The sequence below is a fragment of the Panthera uncia genome, chromosome B1 (assembly GCF_023721935.1).
Source record: "Panthera uncia isolate 11264 chromosome B1, Puncia_PCG_1.0, whole genome shotgun sequence".
Taxonomy (NCBI): Eukaryota; Metazoa; Chordata; class Mammalia; order Carnivora; family Felidae; genus Panthera; species Panthera uncia.
This window is the reverse complement of record NC_064811.1, coordinates 175,329,313-175,343,211: the sequence shown is the minus strand read 5'-3', so window position 1 is coordinate 175,343,211 and position 13,899 is coordinate 175,329,313. Positions and strand designations below refer to the sequence as shown.

Here is a 13,899-nt window from a genome sequence, read left to right as displayed (position 1 = left end):
TGGCAGGTGGCCAGCGCAATACCAGAACAAAGTAGTGGTCATTGAAAAAGCCCATGTTAGAGAGCATCATAGCCTGAGACGCCTTGATGTTCAAAGTCAAGTATTCACAGCTGCATCTCTCTGTGGTCAGTTTCCCTGCTTCTGACATCAACCCGGAGGCACGTAAGCTGAAACAGAATCACTGGAAATGACACCGCTAGAGAAAGTCTGTTTGGAAAAGCTGTCATTTTTTAAAAAACAGCAGGCTTCTCCTTTCCCTGATAGGAATCAGTTTTGCTCGAAGAAGGACATTTTTTTTTTCTTCCAGAATTTAAATTCCATGCACAACTCAATACCTTTAAAAAGGCATTTATTTACCTTAGGCCTTTGAAAGGTACTTTAAACTGGCAGGAGATAGCAGCAAAGCGGTGGACAAAGCTGTGAGTTTCAGCACGCTAAAATGAAACTACTTTTTTCCCCCCATAAAAGCCCACATCTAAAGGTTACCAACCGCGCACAGAGCCTCCTACTATTTGGCTCTTGGCCCCAAGGCCTGTTTCTGGAGCACACATTTGGCATTGCCCATGGGCCTCCCCATCTCTTTGCCTCTCCAAATTCTGCAGCATAGCCTCCTTTGGCATTCTTCTGCATGTTTAAATAAACGGAGAATCTCAGGGTTTTCCCTAGAAAAGTCTGCTAAAGACACTCCAGAGAGATGGGGAGGAAAAGAGTACCAGCTTATAAAACTACAAGCATCAGAAAAGAAGGACAGCTTAGCGGTGCTTCTTGCAAAGATTTATTTCAAATAGCCAGTCCCAGGCAGGGTACAGCCTGTAGGTCTTTTTGCTGAGCACAAACATCAACTTAGAAATTTACATAAAGGCACAAGGCCTTTGGGCAGATACTTGGTGCCCAGAGTGCCAGACCCAGAGCTTGGGCCCGAGGGCTTTTGGTAGGGGGGCAACAGCACAGGTTTCTAGAAGAGCCCTCCCCCAGTCCTCTGGAACGAGCCTGACTTACACACAATCATACTCACCTCGATTTTGGAGGCGGTGGAGGAGGTGAGAACACTTCAATCCCACTTCTGTCCTTGGGGAACTCAAAGGCAAAAGAGGCCGATTTGCTCATCCCGGTCCCGACTTTGCTGCTCTGCCCAAAGGAGCCGTCTGTGGGGTGGAGATGGTGCCAGGCAGAGGAGTTTGAGGGGTCTGTGGCGCCGTTTTCCATCTCTCGTCCCCAGCTTTGACTCAACAACTCCTGCTCCACCTCCTCCTCTTCCTCTATCCGGCACTGACGACTCCAGGCCCCAGTCTGGTACCGGGGCCGCCGCTGGTCCAAGGCTGAGGCAGTGGCGGCAGGTGGGTGGCACCAGACAGAGTCATTGGTGGCGACGCCATTGGCCCGGCAGGAGGACGCAGAGTCAGTGGGGCCCCCGGATAAAGCCTGGGGTCCAAGACCACCCCCAGCGCTCCCCTCGCTGAGGTCAGAGAGTGGGGAGGCAGATGGCGACACTGGGGACCCACCGGGGCTACTCTTGGACAGCTTGGGGGGAATGGCAGGCTTCCCCTTGGGTGTGTTCTCACTCGTGTCGGAGCGGTGGCTTTCTCTGGAGCTCAGCCCCTGGCCAGCTGAAGTCTCCTCTTCACCTGCCTCTGAGTCCTGGCTCAGGGGCCCGCGTGGCCACTGCACCCCCACTGCAGAGTCGGGGCTGCTCAGGTAGATCGTCCGGCGGTCCTCTTCTGGATGGGCTGCCATGACCGTGATGGTGGCTGCCACCTGGGGAACCTTATCTGGGCCTTCCCTGTCCCGGCCCCAGCCAGATGGCGCTTTCGGAGCCCAGGCATTAGCTGTCCGTACCTGGCCCTGGCCCCGAGCAGCTGCTGCTGCGTGTTCCGCTGTGGCCTGTGGCTTAGAAGGCGCTGGAACCGCCTTCTTCCTCTTGGTGCTCTCAGCATAGATGGGTTCAGGCTGTACAGCCTCGCTGGGGTGGGCTGGAGGCTGGGGCTCCCCAGTCAGTCCAAGGCACCTGTTCGAGCCAGCGTCCTGCTGCTTCCCTGGCACAGGTTCCTTCATGAGGGAGCAGTAATCACTCTCAAGATGGGGGGCGAAGGGGCTGCTGGCCCCGCTGCTGGGACTCCCACAGGAGAGGCCGTCTGAAGAACCTGTCGCCTCTGAGGGCAGGGACAGCTTCTTGGGACCCAGGCGGGGAGGGTTCTCCACGGGGCCCTGGCTGCAGCACTCCCTCGGGAAGCTCACAACCCGCTTCTGCTCCTCAGTGGACCCCGCACACACTGCCTGCCCCCAGCACACTGCTGGGCGGTCCCCTCCGCCAGGCCTGCACCGAGAACTCGCAGCCTGTGAGGTGGCCGTGGCCGTGGGGCTCCCGGGGCAACAATCCAGGATGGAGCAGTATTCCCCCCCCTCGCTGTCCCCTGAAGGCGAGCACCTTTGATCGCTGTCATCCTCCGAGGCCAGGGACTCCCGCAGCGGCTGTGGAGAGGGGCAGGGCCCGGCGCCCTTGTGACAGCCAGATGTCATCCCGGCAAAGGCAGCCACTTTCTGGCGGAAGCTCTCCTGAGTGGAGGTCAGCTCCTGGTAGGGAAACATGGGTTTATCTTCTCGCCCCCCCTTCTCATTGGGGAAACTCACTGGGTGGAAGGCAGTGCTCCGCTCCCCCCGGGCCTCGAGGCTGTGCAGACCAACCATGGCATATGCAGGGGGGCAGCGAGAGTGGCCATCTGCGGAGACGGAGGGCCCGGCAGGCTTCTGGACGCCACGGAAGCTGCCCAGGTAAACTATCGGCACGTCGTCCTGCTTCGGGAGGGGGAGCTTGCCGGGGGCTCGTCTCCAGATGACCTACACAGCCCCAAGGTTAAAAGACTTACATTAGACCTTGTCAGAGAAAAAAGGAAGAGAGAAAAAGTGAGAGGGAAGTGCCATGACATTGTGAACAGTCTTCTGTGCTGCAGCGAGGAAGCTCTCCAGCACGCCTCCCCCTCTGATCGCCCCACAGCCTCTCCTCCTTGTCACACCCACGAAGCCACTGGCCTTCCCAGACACCCAGCCGTGCTTCCCTCCCCGGGGGCTGTCATTCTTTTGGCTTAAGTCTGTGAGGTAGGGGAAGGAAAAACCCTGAAAAGGAATATTCTGCCTTCTCCCTCAAAATTGCCTGATGAGGTAAGTTCTCCTAAGAGCTTTGAAAAGAGAGTTTTGAGTTTAATTTTCGCTCCGTGTTTGTTATTTTTTTGATAACCATGCCACAGTACATTCCCGAAGAAACCGAAGTCTTAAGGCTTTTTAAAATACCTTGGCTGGGCGGTGGGGCAAGAGAGTGAGGGGTGGTTTCTGAGCTGGGTCCCAGCCCCCTCGCTGCTCTCTGGGCTCTGCCAGTGACCTCGGCCCAAGCCTACGTAAGTGGCCGGACTAGTTGAACTAGGAGACAGAGATGTGGACTGCTCGTTCCCATCCCTGAAGTCATGGTCCCCTCGTCCTTCCCTTCTAAAGTCTCCCCCTGCCCTGGGGTGCCTGGGTGGCTCGGTCGGTTAAGACTCACGTTCGTGAGTTCAAGCCCCACATCGGACTCTGTGCTGACAGTGTGGAGCCTGCTTGGGATCCTGTCTCCTTCTCTCTCTGCCCCTCCCCTGCTTGCTTTCTACCTGTTTCTCAAAAAAATAAATAAAAATAAACTTAAAAAAAAAAAAGTCTCCCCCTGCCCCCAAACTTTTAGAAGCAGCCTCAAAGTAGGGCTTGCATTTGCTTCCTTTCCAAGATGATTCTGAACTGAAAGAGTCCTTGGCTTACGTCTGTGAAGGCTGAAGGTAGTGAACGTAGCCTGGCGAGTGGGTGTGACTGGCTTACGACAAATAGAGCAGGGACATGGAGCTACGTGCAACCACAGGAAGTGCCTCTCTTCAGTTAAGCCACCTCCGATATAAAACTGATCTCTGATTTTACATAGGCTCACGCACCTTTCCTGATCCACCCACCATGATGGTTTAGGAAAACTAGACTAGACAGAAAGGTCAAACAAGTCCCAAGCAGTTTGAGAATGTCCTAGACTGACTGACAGCATCTGAGACACGTCTAGAGGCAGCGGGCTCTGCACGGCCTCTAAATAACTACACCTTTGTAAGGGTGACCTGTGGGATGAGCAGAACAGTCTAATCTCTAAGGATGTGACCGTCTTTAGTTATCCCAGGTCAAAGCTGCTAAAATCCAACGTTCAAAGCTGGAAATTTGAACGCCGGCTGGGAACTGGATATGAAAGAACTACTGCTAATATTTTAAGGGCGATCTTGGTATTGCAGTTCTATTTTTTAAGAAGACTTTATCTTTTAAGACATGTACGGAAATGATGTGATATCTGGGATTTGCTTCAAAATCACAGGGAAGGCAGGGTGGAGGTGGGGGTGGAGAGGAAGCAAGACCAGACCGGGTCATGAGTTGGTCTGTTGACACTCATGGTGAAGGACAGTGGGATGCAGGGCGTTTGTTATACAATTACTGCTACTTGCGTATATATTTTTAATTATCAATTAAAACATTTTTTAACTTAAAAAAAAAAAGCTTCATTTTGGTGTGTCCCCAGATAAATAATTAACCCAGTCTGCATTTAAACTTGAGGGACTGGATTGACGGTTCTTGGCCTAAAGGGACAGCTGGAAAGGAGGGCAGCAGCCAGGACGGGGCAGTCATGGGGTGAGCTGACGGGGAAGCCATCCTGTCCTGCAGAAGTCTTGCTCCAACAGCCCTCCCTGGCTGCCAGCCAGTCACCAAGCGTTACAACAAGAGTGGCCCCTGTAAAAATACCACACGGGTTCGTCAGCCTCACCTGCGAGACTTCGGCGCTCAGGTTCGCCTCTGTCCACACGTCAGAGGCGTCTGAGCTCATCATGGTGGGCTTCACGGCGATGGTGGGCTTGGAGTAGGGGGAGCTGTTCACAGCGTCATCTTCCTGGCGGCAGGTCTCCGCCCTGGGGGGCAGGCGAGGTGGAGGGGGCAGGCTGCCTGCTCGCGGCTGGGGATGGCCGGGTGCCAGCTGGTGGTCACTCCTCAGGCAGAAGCAGTTCTTGCAGGACCCGGGCTTCCAGATGTGCTCCACAAAGTCACTGCACGCAGACATTTTTGGGCTCGCGGGGCTCAGTCGGACGGTCTGGTGCATCTTGAGCAGACAGTGTGCTGGCTCATCTTGTGCCCAGCTCTCTGGCGTGGTCTTATGGGAGGCAGACGCGGGGCACGGAGCGGCTCCCGGGAATGGCAGGGATCTGCCTGATCAGAGATCCACGTGGCCAGAGGATGGCTGCATTACCCTAGAGTCTAATTATTTGAATGGGGAGTAGGAAGGGGAGGGAAGAGGAAAAAGGGAGAGGAAAAGGTCAAGATTAGCATTCCATTTCTTCTGAGACCCTCACCTATTTGTCCTAAGGCTCGTAGTCACTCTGCGGTGGTGCGGCCTTATCGGAAGCTGTAAAAACTAAATGCAACTCTGATACAGGAGTACAGAGCATAGTGGACATTTCAGTCCCCTGAAGTCCCGAGCGCTGAGGTTTGGGGACTGTGGCAGGAAGAAATCACATAGGGTTTTAGATGAGGAACTGCCCTGTCTTCCATGCATTCCCTGCTGCTGGGGTGTCTAGAGCTTGGGACAAGAACTACAAAGTAATTCTGCAAGTAAAAACAGTGGCTTCCGGAGGACAGGCCACAATCTGTAACCAAGGACTGAGCAGGCAGGCAGGCCTGCGCCCAGAGACCAGTGCTCTAATGGTACTTCTGGGCAGGTGGAGACTAAATGCAGGAGAAAGGGGAGAGGTGTGGTGCCGGCCTGCCCCTCGGGGGAACTGTGTCAGGAGGTCTGGCATCTGGGGAATCTGCCCTCCTCTCCTTACTAAATATAAGTTATTCAACCCAGTGCTCAGTGAGGTCAACAGAGCAGGGGCTGCAGGTCAAGGAGGGAAAACAGAAAAAGAAATGCCTGACCACCACAGCCCTGTGGTCTAAGGGTGGCTGATAGAACAAAACAGAGGGAAGAGATTATCACAGTTATTTTTGCCTATGATAGCCCTGGAGGTAAGGCAGTCAGCTTGTTGAGAGAGGTGTCTCTGACAGTCAAACTGAGCACAGAGAGTTTGCCCCTAGCACCTAGCAAATTCGCCCATTCAAGATGAGCTCAGAAGTTTGCAGATATTAACCAATTAGCTTGAATAACACCCCGCAGGTAGCTGTTATCCCCATTTACGGATAGAGGGGAGCCTGGCTGGCTCAGCCGGAAGAGCATTCGACTCCTGATCTCAGGGTTGTGAGTTCAAGCCCCACATTGGGTGTAGAGATTACTTAAATAAATAAGTAAAAAAAACCTCACAGATGGAAAAAACAATGGCAATGGCATAAACTAAGACTCATCCATAGACATAGGGGGTTTGGTGGTTTCAGAAAGCGAGGCCAACTGTGTGGGCAACCCCTCACCTCATCATGTCCTTCATCAGACAGAGTTGCTGACCATTATCTGTTTGCTGCTCATTGCTCTTCTCTGCTCACTTAAATGAACTGAGCTCCTCATAAGGAGGGTGTTCATGAGAAAATAATCCTCATAAATCAAAGGTGAACAGATTCTCATCCAATAGGGAGTTTTGCCCTAGGGTTTGCTCTCCACTGTCCTCCAGTGAGAACTTGCTTTGAGGCTGATACCTTCTAAACTACCAGGACAGGGGTGCCTGAGTGGCTCAGTCAGTTAGGTGTCTGACTTCGGCTCAGGTCATGATCCCGTGGTTTGTGGGTTCAAGCCCTGCGTCGGGCTCTGTGCTGACAGTTCAGAGCCTGGAGCCTGCTTCGGATTCTGTGTCTCCCTCTCTCTCTGCCCCTCCCCTGCTCACCCTCTGTCTCTCTTACTCAAAAATAAATAAACATTAAAAACAACAAAAAAATTCTTTTTAATAAAAAAAGCTTTAGGGGCACCTGGGTGGCTCAGTTGATTAAGCATCCGACTCTTGATTTCGCCTCAGGTCATGATCTCATGCTTTGTGAGTCTGAGCCCTGCGTCAGGCTCTGGGCTGATGGCTCAGAGCCTAGAGCCGGCTTCAGATTCTGTCTCCCTCTCCCTCTGCCTCTTCCCTGCTTGTGCGCTCTCTCGCATGCTCTCTCTCTCTCTCTCAAAAATAAATAAATAAATAAACAAACAAACAAACAAACAAACAAACTTAAACTACCAACAGGACTAACCAGGTAGACTGAGCCAGGAGCCCACTCCTGAATCCTTTTGGAAAGTGCTCTCTTTCTGTTGTCCCACACGCACTCACAGACAGGGGTGTTTATTCAGCAAGCACTGGCACTAAATTCACCTCCTTTCCCTCCAAAGTTCCCCGCAAAGCCACTGCCTCACTAAGCTAAATGAACACTCTGAAATACACAAGTATTTGTCTTTCAGCAACTGTTGGTGGGTCCTATGCATCCCTCTCTTTAAGATGATTGTGGTTAGGTTCTTCTCCTCCCCTAAATACACCCCAGTAGCAGGTTCATTCCTCACCAAGTTCCCCAGAAGAGGTCACTAAGCTTCAACAAGCAGAGGAGGATAGCAAGGATTTTTCTCCCTCCCATAATTTTGAGCCACCGAGAGCTTTAGGCTCAGCTGCTAAATCTTGCAAGGAGGAAAAAGGGGAGGAAGCACAGTGGTGTTCGGAGAGCAAGTCTCCAGATCCCTGCCCCAAGGTGAGGAGCTGGTCCTTTCTTAGGGAGCCGACAGGCTTCCTGGCCACAGAGAAAAACAGTCTCCCGTTTACTGCGGTCAGAGGCTCCCGAGCCCCGCCCCCCCCCCCCACACCCTGATGACAGTAGGGAAGAAAGCTTAAAGACCAGTTCTCTGTGGTCCCTTCTGCATTCCTGCAGCTCCTTATAAGGCTGAGCTAACTGTGGAGGTGGGTGTCCAACCACTTCCTCGGGGCTACCACAGATTCACAAAGAGGCAGTCCGGGGAGGTCACATTTCATTTCCTCCCCAACAGGCAACTGGGAGCACAAACTTGTCATGTCTGCTTGGTGCCAGAGGTCCCCACTCCTTGTCGCCGATGGCCCACCACCGCCCTGGGACTTCGGGTAGGCTCTGGATTACTGATGAGTGGGAAGCTTCCCTCAGAACCCTGGCCACAGCCTATGCACCCTCTCTTCGCTCCCAGGCCCAGCTCTGAAATTCTCTGATGTGGGCACAACTCTCACCGACACGACTGCTCAGAGATGCAAAGGTTTTTAGGGGCAGTCTTTGAAGAAGAAAACAGAATGAAGTGCTAGCCTTCCACCATCACTGACTCACTGCATCCTGTTAAAACTGGTTTCTCAGTCACAGCAAACAGAATTTACCATCCTGTCAAGCCAGAAAAGATGCTTTCCCAGTTCTGTCTGGGGAGCTCCATGCCTGGAATTATCCCCTATTTGTTTTCTGTGAAAGATGGTGAAAAACTCAAGTGGCGCTCACAAACCAGGAACGTCGCTTCGCCTCCCAGTGCCAACTCTCCACAGCCTGGGAATGGTACCTTCCTGCCCACGTTCCTTACCTCCGAAGGGAGGCGGCCCCCAGAATTATGCAAATTCCCCCAGTTCAGTGGGAGGTAGCAGGGCAAGATTAGAAAAAGATCCCAGCATTCTTTCTGATCCAAGTCGTGATAAAACATCTTTGCCTCTGCAAACTTCTGCACTAGATTTGTGGCTGCAATTTGCAAGACTGAAGTTGTCAGACACACTCCCATCCCATTTCCAAAAGAATCTGAAGAATGACGGCCAGATCTGTAAAATTAAACCTTTTGGCTCCAAATACCCCTTCACGCTTGCATCAAAGGCTGTTCATGCCTCACCCCGAAGTGACAGAATTCCAAAAAACACTCACCTGATAAATGTATACATACCGTTAAATTAATGCAACACTGGAAAAGAAAAGTAGGTACGGAAAGTGTCTGGTTTTCAATACTCCACTGGCAAGGGTTGCCCAGGCAGAAAGAACAAAGTGACAATCTTAACACACCTCCTTCCCCCACCCCTCAGAGGGTAAGTCGTGATATTCGCCCAACTTTTCATTTTATTTTTTCCGTCTCCAATGCTATGTACGCAACCTCATCTCAGCAGTAGGAATGTGATTTTCATGGGTTAGACCTACTACAGTCGAAACCAGTACGGAGGATGGCCGAATTCCACAGGACAACGCGATGGCAAAGTCACCGCACAATTCCCCAGGGCTTCCTGTCAAATGTCCCTCTCAAAACGGGAAAAGGTTGCTACCACGGATCAGGCCAGTGATCAGTAAGGTCCGTGGAACCTGACTCTGCACTGATGGCATTGCAAAATTCCTGGCCCCGAGACCTTTGGGCTTTCTTATCCAGTTCTGCAAAGCCATGTCCTTGCTGGCTGAGCTTTACCTGAGAAAAATAAACACAGCGGGCCCTGCCTCCATTCCCATTTACAGGACCTGAAAGCGGAGAGGTGGAGAGGTTCTATTTTCTCCTGGTGTGCTTGCGTGTGCGTGTGTGTGTGTGTGTGTGTGTGTGTCCGGCTGGGAACACGAGCAGCACACGCAAAGGTTAAGAACGTGCCCACGGTACGCCCTCTTTCAGAAGGCTCGGGAGAGAGGCATCATCTCCTTCCCTCCGGAGACTCGGAGGCTGGCATCTAACCCGGGGCAGCGCCAGCGGCCGCTACCCTGCGGCCCCAAACCATCACCCCCGGGATCCCTGAACGGCCTCTCCCTCTGCTCCTTTGACAATACGGCTGCCGCGGAAATGAAGTGTCCCCACTAGCAACTCGCAAAGCGCTCGGGTCCCCTGCCCCAGACAGAACAGCAAGACCAGCAAGACCAGCACAACAGTCGGTGTCCCCTCCCCGAACTCGAAGGAAAGTTTCCCCGTTTTAAAAAGCGCGATGCTCGAATGAATCGAAAACAGCCCTCCGGCTCCCGTGTGCTCCGGGCTCCGTGCCTGCACCTGGAGCACAAGCCCGGGCGCACGCGGTCCGGACGCTCCACCCTCCCCGAGCGGCCGCCTGTCACCCCGGGGGACGCCGACAGGGGATCGCCCTCTCGGCGACCGCAGCGCTCCCCCGGAGCTCCCCTCTACGGCCACGTTTGCCAGACAAAAAGGGGCCGGATTTGGAGAAAGCGTCGCGGGCTCACCTCGGGGCCGCGCTCCCCCGGTCTCGCCGTCGGTCGCCGAGAAGCCAGCCGCCCGGCCGGGCGCCTCGGAGCATTGTTTGGAGAGTGAGCGCGCGCAGTGCGTGCCCGGCCGCGGGCGGGTGTCCTCTGCCTGGGCCCGGAGGCCGGGTGGCAGCTGCGAGCGCGGCTCCGCCCCCTCCGCCTCCGGTTACGCCGCCCGCCCAGGCTCCCGCCGCACCTCCGCAGTCCCCGCCGCCTCCCCGCGCCCCCACCCCCTACCCGGGCCCGCGCGCCTCCGGCTCCCCGCCGGCGGGCTGAGGCTCTCAGCCCCGAGTCGTCCAAACTCTCCCCGCCCCGCCCCTCCCACCCGCGCCCACCCGCCCGCCCGCTCCCGGCCGCGAGGCCCCGCCCCTGGCCCGGGACTGGGCGCCGTCCGACCCGCGAGCGGGGCCCCGGCTTGCCCCCTCCCCGGAGACCGCGGTGCGCGCCTCTGCCACGGCGACTCTCGGTGCCGGCAGCCTGGCTCTTACTACAATGTCTGTAGAGGTATCATAGGTGTCCGGCATCCCTTCATCCAGCCGGCTCTGCGAGAGTCGGGGGGCGGGGAAGGCACGAGAGCCGGCGTGGGGGAGACGAGAAAGCCAGGGGTCAGGAGGGGAATAATGAGGTCGGGATCCCACACCGGTCCCGAAAGCTGCGTGGGCACCGGGATTGTCCATCGCTGTAGCGGGCGGGAGGAGGGTGGGGCGCGAGGGAGCCGGGCAGGGAATCCCGACCTCGGATTCCAGATCCCCTCAGTCCCTGGACTGAGCCTCACTCAGGCCAATGGCTTAACCTCTAGGAACTTCGGTGTTCTGGATATAGAATGAACGGTTGGACTGGACAGAGCTGGTCTTCCACCTCCCTCGGACATCCAGGTCTTACGCAGGCCAATATTACACCTGTGTTTACAGTTTCCAGTAAGTGACTCACTCACTGAGATAGACCGAGTTCGAGATAGTCCTCCGGCTAAATAAATATCTTTTAACAAAGAGTACCACACAGCCCACACCTAGTCAGTCCCTTCCCCCACCTGCCTCTGACAGGCTCTGCACCTTGACCTGGGTGGTTCCTCAAGACGTTAGCGCCCGGGTCACCACCTTGAGAATGCCTGGGTGGGGGCAATGTGGTGAAATGGAATAGGGAGAAGACCCGGGAAAAACACCTGTGGGCTCCTCTCTCTGCCCCTCCTGCTCTCCAGAGAGGTAATAATGTATTGTAACTCCAGTTGGGTCCTCTGCCCTCAGCCCACAGGGATGAGCCTGTGAGCCTCCACCGGCTGAGAGGAGGAAGACTGGTTCCCCTGGAGATTCCTGGGCTTTCTTGAGATCTAGCCCTGAGAGGGTGAGGAGGTTGGCAGAAAGGAGAGAGGGAGAAGACACGTTTGTGAGGCTTGGCTCGGGGGTGAGGAAAGGAGAAAGGTAGAGGGATATAGGGAACGCTTCCTCGTGCTCAAATGTCTGTATTTCTCCTGAGTGTGAATAGCATTTGGGGGAAGGTGTAGTGGGATGGAACCAACACTGGTTAAGTACCTACCCTGCGCCATGCCACCCCAGGACGGGGACATCACTGCTATTTCATAGAGAAGAAAACCGACCCACAAAGTACCACATAACTTGCCTGGGGCCCATTTGCTGAAAAGTGGTAATGCTGGGAGCCGAAGCAAAGGCTGTCTGGCCCTGCTGATGGACGAATCCATGCTGCCATGCTACCTCCTTGTCCCCAAGTACAGGTAGTCCAGCCCTATTTTTCTTTCTTCCCAAAGTGAGGGGAAACCACTGGAACAGACAGGGAAGGAAAACTCTGGTTAGCCTCCAGCAGCAGTCAACAAAACGGAAAGGTCCAGGCCTCTCTTGACCAAGACGTGGGCGGGGTGTTGATAAGCAGACAGGTACAAAGTGGTCTACACTGGAGAAATACAAAAATAGCACAAGGCCGTCCCAGCAATTCAGTTACAGAGGGAGATGGCACACCCCTGGGGTTTGAGAAGCTTCTGGATCCCATGATTCAGGCTAGATATTTCCCTTCTTCCTCTGTAAGGCCTGGGTGGGGACACCCACCTCACAGGCTTGAGTGCACATAGAAGCCACTTGCTTTCCCACTTTATTTTCTTCTGTTTACTTAATTTATCCTTAGTACATAAACAGGCGGAAGAACATAATGATAAGCAAACGCAACGACGTGAGACGGGATTGGCGGTTCTGTGGCATGGGACAGCAGTTGAAGGGTTAATTCAGTCTTTCTGCAAAATAAACTGTGTTCCAAAGTGTTTTCGCTGTGCTCACACAAAATGAATGCATTACACTGTAGTTGCTGACATATAATGTGCATCTTTTAATGCCAGCGACACGGCCTTAAAGATGGCTTCATCCTGCCTAATGAAAAGAATCAAAAAATACTTCAAAAGACTCACTTAGATCCACATAAAATTCCTATTCTCTGATGCAGTGCTCTACCAGTGACTGTTAAGTATGTTATCTCCTCGGTAAAGCTGCGGTAAGCTCATGCATTTTAATAAACAATTCTTGCTCGAACTTCCAAACTGCATCCTGCAATGCAGGGCCATTTGTGTATACACAGCATTCTGCTTCTGGCTACTTATCAGTCCATTTCATGACATTTTTAACTGCAGGGCTTGCTTGTGTGCCCTGAGACACATCAGACCTTGAAGAAGAGCAATTCCCTTCAAGGTTTTAGTCCAGGAGCACCGTTCTGTACAAGAGAGCAGTTAAATTTGGGGAAATGACAAAGGCGGGGACAGGTAGTGCTTTGGGGTAGGTAAGCGAAAGTCGCTTGGAATTAGAGAAGGAAAAAGGCAGAATGAGGAAGTGCACACCATCAAATTATACTGAGAAGATGCTAGCTGGGGAATTTAAGGGGTGAGACAGTGTGAAGATTGGACCAAAGTAATCCTGTGCCTGATCTCTCCCCTGCCAGAGAATAGGCCCCACACAACAGAGAGGTGTCTCTCCCCTTAACGGGACAAAGGTGTTCAGAAAGGTGTTCAACAAACATTTATTGAGTGCCCTCTACTTAGCACCGGATGAGGTCCTATGAGGAAAATACAAGGTCTATGAGAGGGAGATAATGCAGGGGCAGTGGGGGCTCAAAGAAGGAAAAGACAGAAACAAAAAAAGTGGCTTCAGGGAAGAAGGGGGCTTAGGAGGATGAGCAGGATTTCCATGTGTGGCCAGTGGGGACTTCCCAGACTGAGAGAATGGTATCCACAAAGGGATGGTCATGGGAGAGGCGGGAGACTTTGCAGAGATCTCCTATCCAGTCTGGCTGGAGCACGGTTACGGTTATGGGAGACAAGGCTGGAAACGCAGGGTGGGGCCGGCAGGAAGGCTTGGCCTGCAAGCCAGCCGGGAGGAGAGCATTGACTTTTCTGAGGAACCGGATGATATCATCCAAGTTAGCTTTTCATTAGCTCTACCTGGATCTTCTATCCCAGATAAATTAGGAAGTGGGACTAGAGGCTGGAGACGAGGAGACTGGCTTGGAGTTTCCATCTCTGGTCCAGATGGGAGGTAAGGGGCCTGGATAAGGGAGGCAGCAGTGAGAATGGAAAGCAGGGATGTGGGGTGGACAGTTCTGAAAGACATGAAGAGGGAGATACAGGAGCTGGTTACTTATTGATTCACTGTGAATAATAAGATATTAACTGATAATAATAGCCTACACTGTGGAGTACTCATTCTATGTCAGGCGCTGGGTGCTAAATGGTTTACATGCCTTCTCTTGTGTAAACCTCACAGA

The 13,899-nt window shown here is 53.5% G+C and overlaps 1 protein-coding gene across 3 annotated transcripts in view; it reads right to left on the bottom strand.

Moving 5' to 3' along the window:
* PRAG1 (PEAK1 related, kinase-activating pseudokinase 1) overlaps nucleotides 1–10,312 on the bottom strand; it is a 52,892-nt gene extending 42,580 nt beyond the window's left edge. The window contains exons 1-4 of one of the 3 annotated variants that reach the window (XM_049631671.1): nucleotides 10,123–10,310; nucleotides 4,811–5,295; nucleotides 2,683–2,835; nucleotides 1,016–2,571 (exon numbers count right to left, since the gene is read on the bottom strand). In XM_049631671.1, the coding sequence (XP_049487628.1) occupies nucleotides 1,016–2,571; nucleotides 2,683–2,835; nucleotides 4,811–5,140 (2,039 nt within the window). In that variant the 5' untranslated portion in view covers nucleotides 5,141–5,295; nucleotides 10,123–10,310. Of the gene's footprint in view, nucleotides 1–1,015; nucleotides 2,836–4,810; nucleotides 5,296–10,122 lie in introns of all 3 variants that reach the window. The other 2 variants (XM_049631670.1, XM_049631672.1) reach the window with 2 other exon arrangements.
* Between the last annotated feature and the right edge of the window lie 3,587 nt (nucleotides 10,313–13,899).